Genomic DNA, 7,797 nt, shown 5'->3' on the forward strand with positions numbered 1-7,797 from the left:
GGCTGGGGATTTAGCTCAGTGGTACTGCCACCTGCTTTGCAAGCGCAAGGTCCCAAATTCCATCCCTGGTACCAAAAAAGTCTTCTTTATCTATGTGGACATTTGGGCTGTTCCCAACATGTAACTGCTACTGCTATAAACACGGGTGTGCGTATATTGCTGTGGCATAATGTTTGCTTTTTTGTGTTTTTGTTGTTGTTGTTGTTTTGTTTTTGTACTGGGGATCAAACTCGGGACCTTGCACTTGCGAGGGAGGTAGCAGAACCACTGAGCTAAAATCCCTGGCCATAATGCTTTTAATTCTTTTGGGAAGATACCAAGACAAGGAATAGTGGCATCAAATGAAACCTCTAGTTTTAGTTGTTTGAGGTATCTTCACACTGATTTCCAAGTGGTTGCACCAGTCTACACTCCCACCAACAGTGGAGAAATGTTCCTTTTCCCCACAGCCCCTCCAGCATTTGCTATTGTTGATTTCTTGACAGCAGCCATTCTTTCTAGAATGAAATGGAATCTCAGCCACAAAAAATTTTACAACTGCATGAGTTTTTAATACTTGACTCTCCAAATGGCTTTTTATTTTACTGAGATGTAAAAGTCACCATTTCAATTACTTTAAAGTACACAACCCAGTGTCTTATTAGTACATTCAGTTATGGGACCACATTATCATTACCTCATTCCAGAACATTTTTCCAACCCCAGATAGAAACCCCTACTTAGTTGCAGTCACCACCTATCCATGCCAGCCCTTGACACCCCCTAGCCTGCTTTCCATCTCTGGATCTCCCTATTTTGACCATTTCATTAAAAATTAAATCAATCTGGGCACACCTGTAATGCCAGTCTAAATTGTATGAGACCCTCTCTCAGAAGAATTGTAAGAAAGAAAAAAAATCAGACAATTTGTGTCTGCCTGTTTCTGGCTGCTTTCACTCAGCATGTTTTCAAGATTTGTTCATATTATAGGATATATCAGTGTTTTACTTTATATGCCTGGATTTTTGGGGTGTATATGCATACATCTCATTAACTGGCAGGTAATTTTTGTTATTACTACATGTTTGCAGTCATGATTACATTCATTGTGGGGAGTTGGTACATGTATGTAACACATCACAATTCCTTTTTTGGGGGGGTACTGGAGATCGAACTCTAGACCTTGCACTTGTAAGGTGGGTGTGCAGCACCACGGAGCTAAATTTCCAGCCCACATCACAATTCTTTTTATTTCCCCTCTCCTCCCTCCTCCCAACAAGCAAGTAATACTTTTTAATACAAACAAGACAAACTTTTGCCTCTACAATCATTTTTTAAATTGGTTATTTCAAAAGTGAACATAAATAGTTGGCAGTGTTTTCTGTTTGGTTTGGCAGGAGCAGAAGTGAAATCCTATATTGGTATGTTAGCAAAATTGTACTATTGATGATGAAAATTGCTCTGTTGGCTATGAAGTCTGATTAGACTTCAAACTAATTTTGTACTGCCAAATTTGTCACTGTTCCATAGTTATTGGATTTTAACTTACCTTCAAAAAATGCAGTATTCCGCTGCTTGCCTCACAAGTGCAAGGTCCCGAGTTTAATACCGGGTACAAAACAAACAAAAAATTCAGTTTTAAAGTTTGTAGTCGAGCATGGTGGCACATCCTGTAATCCAGTCAGTCCGAAGGCTGAGGCAGGAAGATCACCAAGAGAGCAATTCCAGCCTGGACTACATAGTGAGACCCTGTCTCAAAAAAAAAGAAATGTTACTGTCATAAAGGAATCATTTTGGCACTGATGTTAAGTTTTATATTTGTTGCTCTTGATTCATGACAAAAATTTGATAAACAGAGGTTTTTAAAATACTACAGCAAAAGGCAAATAAGGAAAAACAAGGGTGAAATGTAATATTCAGAAATGTAATAAAACACAAATTGAGAGCTGGGGATTTAGCTCAGTGGTTCAGTGCCTGCCTCACAAATGCAAGGACCCAAGTTCCATCCCCGGTACCAAAGAACAAACAAAACCCAAATTGAAATAACTGCAATTAAAAAAAAGTAATGTGTATTGTTGCTACACATAGGAAAATCATTTTGGAGTGGTAATATGTTTATAGGATCACCAACCCTAGAATCAGACTGCTAGACAGCTGTGGCTTTTTTTTTCTTTTCTTTTCTTTTCTTTTTGGTTTTTTAAGACAGGGTCTCACTATGTAATTGAAACTGACCTGGAACTCACTGTGTAGCCCAGGCTAGTCTAAACTCACAGTGATCCTCCTGCCTCAGCCTCACAAGTGCTGGGATTACAGGTGTGAGCCACCGCACCCGGCTTGGCAGCTATGTGACTTTGTACAGGCTGCTGAACTCTGTATCCATTTTCTCATCTTCAAGGGTTTAGCATCTGCTTTTCCATGTGAGATTAAATGATGAGATCAAACATTTTTTGAGTGACATAATACACCAAGTATTACCTGCTATTTTAAAAGCTGTCTTTTATCTGGCTCTCTTTCAGAATTCATAATGCTCTTAAAGGAATTCCAGATGACCGAGATGGACTATTTGACACAATCCAGCGCTCTAAGAATCACTATCAAAAAAGAGCATACCAGTGTATAAAATGTATGGTAGCACTCTTTAGCAATTGTCCTGTTGCTTACCAAATCCTACAGGTTGGTTTTTCTTTCTTATAATTTCATAGAAATTTGAGTCAGCATTAAAGATGTTTTCTTTAATTCTCATCTGAGAATTTGGGGTTGTCACTTTAAACTACCTTTGGAAGTTTTCCACATCCTCTCATGGCTTTATTTTCTTTTGAAGGGCAACGGAGATCTTAAAAGGAAATGGACCTGGGCAGTAGAATGGCTTGGAGATGAACTTGAAAGAAGACCATACACTGGCAATCCTCAATACACTTACAACAACTGGTCTCCCCCAGTGCAAAGCAATGAAACCTCAAATGGCTATTTCTTGGAGAGATCACATAGTGCTAGGATGACACTTGCAAAAGCTTGTGAACTCTGTCCAGAGGAGGTAAAAAAAGCCACCAGTGTGCACCCGATAGAAATGGAAGAAAGCAAAGTAATTCTTTATTTTATAGGCCAGTGTTTATTAATGATAGTGTTTTTAAAAATAAGTTGACTTAATGTTTACTGTATGTGAAGTTAATGAGGGATCTTTTTTTTTTTCCTTTCGGGGGGGATTTCTGTGAAATGGTCTGAAAGGTAAGTATTGGGAATCTAGATCAGAGTTTTTTTATTTGCTTTAATTTGTTCACCTGCAGTAAAGTAGAAGTCACTAATGGTTCAGTTTTATAGACTTTAAATTTACCTTAAATTTAAAAAGCTTAAAATGAGCTTGAATTTGTCTATTTAATTCTTTCTCTTTAAATGTTTAAAATTAGGAGCCAGATGACCAGGATGCCCCTGATGAGCATGAGTCACCTCCACCTGAAGATGCTCCATTGTATCCCCATTCACCTGGTTCTCAGTATCAACAGGTAAAGAGTCAGATGTGTTTTCCTCCCTACGACTAATCTGGTGCTTCAGTGTAAAGGATGACTGTGGTTTTTGTGGTGACTATGAAGTAATAGGATTGGGCTAGCTTTGAGGGCCTGGTCAGACGAGAAATGGTTGGAGTGGGGTTGTGGTGCAAATTGGGACTGGGCCCTGTGGTGTTTTCTTGTCAAGTTGGGTGTCCCTCTAGAGTCACAGTTACTAGAAATGGAATCATTCTGTTAGCATAAAATGATAATCACTGTTTAGTGTAAAGCATTATGGTGCCATTTCCTATTAGCTAAGTCTGCAATTGGATTCTGAAGATACTAGTGAAATAAGAGGCTCTTGATTACTTGGCCTCAGATTTCAGTGATAATAAAAATTATTGGGAAAAAACTTGGGGCCAAGGATGTAGCTCAGTGGTGCCTCGCCAGCCTGGCAAGCACAAGGTTCCAAGTTTGCTCCCCAGAACCAAAAAAATAAAAAACACCTGCATAATCATTGCTTTTACTTGGACCTTTGAGATTTGTTTATTTATTTTTTTATTTTTTCTATTTATTTATTGCGGGGGTACTGGGAATCGAACTCAGGTCCTTATGCTTATAAGGCAGGCAGCAGAATCACTGAGCTAAATCCCCAGCCCTTTGAGGTTTATATTTACAGTAGCTTTTTCTCTTTCAAATAAAGTTATTTTTCACTATTTGTGTGAAGTCCCCACATTGAAAGAAATGTATAGTTTTCCACAAATATAAGTCCTGGGAATGAAAGATACATAGTTTTCCACTAATTTCAGTCCATTTTAAAGACTGTTTACTGTGGGCAAAGTTATAACGTGAAGATCTCTTCTCCCCTCCCAGAATAACCATGTGCATGGACAGCCATATACAGGCCCAGCAGCACATCACATGAACAACCCTCAGAGAACTGGCCAACGAGCACAAGAAAACTACGAAGGCAGTGAAGAAGTATCCCCACCTCAAACCAAGGATCAGTGAAATGCACATAATAAGCTGCTTCCATCAGACTGTGCACCCAGGCCTTACAGTCCAACCTTTTTCTGTGTCTGGCTAATATTTAAAACTAGAAAAAATATTCCTAATCAACATGAAGTGGAGAGTTTATTCACTGTCTTACCTGCAGAAATTTGCTGTCAATATATAACCCGCCTGCAGTGGAAAGTGTATAGTGTTTTGTAATAAATGGCCTGATGCTAATGTGTAAATGGCAAAGGTGTATATAGTATATTAATGTTGACTGTTAATTCTTAAGCAAGAAACTTTTCTTGATGAGACTTACAGATCTACAAAAACTACAAGTGTTTGCCTGCCTCGTGGCAGTTGGATCAATTCCTTTACGAAAACAAAATAAACCAACAGCAACAAAACAGCCCATTCATGTCAGCCACACCAATAGTTTCTTGTTAATTCTTTGCCACTGGATTCAGTTTTACTATGAGCATTGTAAGGCTGGTAACCTTAAAATTATTTGGTTGATGTGGAAAATTGGTGATGTAACATTGTTTCTAGATCTTTTTTCATTGCCTTTTCTGATATTAGGTTAATCACTTTGAAGCTATAGTTATGCTGTAACATTTAGCATGGCTTCACACCAAGTTAGTGTAGCCAAGGAGGACAAAATTACCATAATGACTGCAGCTGTCTTGGAGTGAGGGCTGTATTGCTCAGCTTTTCCTCCTTACACCTAGAATATAAAATACAAAACAGGGAGAGATATGACAGACAGGCTGTTTTCAGTTGCACATAGGCTCCTTCTTTCTGTTTGACAGTTGAATCTTTGGGTGGGATGAAGAACACTTAAATATCAGTAATGGGAATTTAAAACAAATATGCAAACAGTTTGCTATGCCAGGATGCTGGAGCATAATAGAAGACTGTATTTGGTGTGCTTGTTTTGTTTCTTTGGTAGAGCTTATTAGGTGAATCTTCTACAACTCTCCTTCTGCTGGATCCCAGTGACATGGAAGTCGTCAGAATCCCACAGTCCTTGGAGTACCTCTGCACCGAGATGTCTGGCTGATTTTCTGTTCAGTCACAATTTTACTTGAAAGCAAGAATTGTCCTAGCTCCTTTCATTATTCCAAAAATTTTAACATTCAAAGCAGGGTCTAATTAAAAAAGAAACTACTGGTTAGTTAACATAATTGAGGTATCACAATTTCAGAATAAAAATTTGATTAAAGACAAGGAACTCATCAGTGAATATTGTATTTAAAAGAATTGGTGGCTTGAATGTGTGTAATTTTTTGGAACCTGTCTAAAAACCAAATACCCCCTGCAAACAGATACAGCCCACCCTATTCTATTTAAATATTTTGCTGTTTTATTTTATAGAAATTATTTTGCTGAATTCACAAATAGAATTTGATTTAAGAAGAACTTTTTGTCCTGTGGTGTGTTTTTGTTTTTTGGTTACTTTTTTGTCCTTTGTTTTTTTTGTGGTGTTTTTTTTTGTGTGTTTTTTTTTTTTTTAAGGACTGCATATTAAGATTCTGTGCATAGCATGCATAGGCATGACACTGCATTCAGGAATCCGGGCACACTGTTTGTGCACAGAAAGACTTGACCTTTGGCCCTTTACTGAAGACAGAGAAAACAGGACGTTGACACTGTAAAAGTTTCCTAACAATCTTGTACTTTTTGTATGTTTTTTATATACATGTATATTTAATGAGCACAAGCTTGGTTGTATTTTTTAACAATTCAGTTAATGGGAAAAATGTTTTGTCAAAAGGCTATAGTTGGAACTGAAAGCAGAAACAAAATCAAGCATTGCGTTATTTTGTGATTAAAAGGGCAGATATTTAAGCTCAGGCTTTGGGTATCTTACTTGCAGTACTCAATAGTCAATGCAAGTTTCTAGGTTTGCTGTAACATTAGGAAATTTTGACCCCAGTTAAGATTGTTTTTTACTTTTTGTTACATCTGAATTTTTGTTTTATTTCTTTGCAGAGCTGGGGATGAAAACGAGGGCCTTGTGCCTGCACCGAGTCAACATCCCCAGCCTGAATCTTAAGTTTGAGCAAAGGTTGTACAGTTTGCAATTCCAATTGACAGTTTTAATTTAAAAGTTCCTCTGTTACAAGCTTCCTCAGCTAGTGAAGTTAGGTTAGCGTTGTTTTTGCTAATTATACCATCTCACTCTCCGAGATGTGTTTTTTTGTTTTCTGCTCTTTAACGACAGTGTATAATGTACTTAATTTAAAAAGCCAATGACTTCCTAAATAAGAAAAAAAAAAACTTGACATTTTAAAAGGCTGTGATTTTTTTCTGTTTGGAGAGAAATTCCAACTTTGCTTTGAATTCATAAGTACCCTAATGCCAGATGAGGGCTTGTGAATAGTCTTTCCCTCCACTTGAGAAAGAATAGTCTGTTATAACCAGGAGTGAGGGAGAGTGAACAGTTATTTTTGTTTGTGCAAATTTTTTTCTAAATATAACTCTTAAGCATTAATGTATAACTGAAATTTTAAGATGCATGTTATTGTAAGAGCAACATAGTGGTGATTTTGAGGTCTTTTTCTGAATATAAATGGCACATTTCTAATTTCAAATCTTCAAAGTGCCTAAAGATTGTTTAATTCTCCTTTGACTGATTTTTTTGAGCCATATATTTCCTACTTTAAATGTTTGTTACAGAATCTCACTAGTCTTCCTCTGAAATATTCATGGAGTTTCAAATGGCATGATTACTCTTATAGAAGACAGTGGAACTTGTTAATGTAGATGGAAGATATTTTAGTTGTAAAGTTGTGTGAGCCTGGGCTTTGCCCTGCTGGATCTAAGTATTTCAGTGTACAACTCGGTAAAAACCCTATTGCTGCTGTTTCTAAGCCCTCCACCAACCAAAATTTCTTGTTTGACATCATAGAAGCAAAGAGAACATAAAAATATTTGGGTTTTTTCCCTTTCATTTATTTTTCTTTCAGTGATAATTTTCCAGCTTTTCATGTCTTAGCAACTTATGTACACAAACTTAGAATTAAAATGTTTTCTGTTTTTTTCATGATTAACTTTTATTAGTAAATCTTTAGTCCTAGTGGTTAAAAAACAGCTTTTTTAAATTTCATTTGAGTTTTCAAATGAAAGCAACGGTCTAAGAATATTTCAGATGACAACTTCAGAATAGTTCTTTCAGGTTTTTATAAGTATTTTTTCAGCTTATGTTCTCCCATGAACTGTTTTCCTTTGCCAAATTTTGTGGTTAATTTGGACATATCCTGCCTTATTTAGAATTATAACCAGATTTCCTTTCTTTCTTTCTTTCTTTCTTTCTTTCTTTTTTTTTTTTTTTTTTTTTTTT

General features: G+C 36.8%; 1 protein-coding gene across 4 annotated transcripts in view; it reads left to right on the top strand.

Annotated features, from left to right (window-relative positions):
- Positions 1–7,789, top strand: part of Usp9x (ubiquitin specific peptidase 9 X-linked) — a 95,187-nt gene extending 87,398 nt beyond the window's left edge. For 2 of the 4 annotated variants that reach the window (XM_010636217.3, XM_010636218.3), the window contains exons 41-44: positions 2,496–2,652; positions 2,801–3,061; positions 3,384–3,479; positions 4,335–7,789. In XM_010636217.3, coding sequence (XP_010634519.1) covers positions 2,496–2,652; positions 2,801–3,061; positions 3,384–3,479; positions 4,335–4,472 — 652 coding nt within the window. In that variant the 3' untranslated portion in view covers positions 4,473–7,789. The remainder of the gene's footprint in view (positions 1–2,495; positions 2,653–2,800; positions 3,062–3,383; positions 3,480–4,334) is intronic. The other 2 variants (XM_010636219.3, XM_010636220.3) reach the window with 1 other exon arrangement.
- Positions 7,790–7,797: the final 8 nt, after the last annotated feature.

This window comes from Fukomys damarensis, unplaced genomic scaffold (genome assembly GCF_012274545.1).
Source record: "Fukomys damarensis isolate Sample0158 unplaced genomic scaffold, DMR_v1.0_HiC HiC_scaffold_39, whole genome shotgun sequence".
Classification (NCBI taxonomy): Eukaryota; Metazoa; Chordata; class Mammalia; order Rodentia; family Bathyergidae; genus Fukomys; species Fukomys damarensis.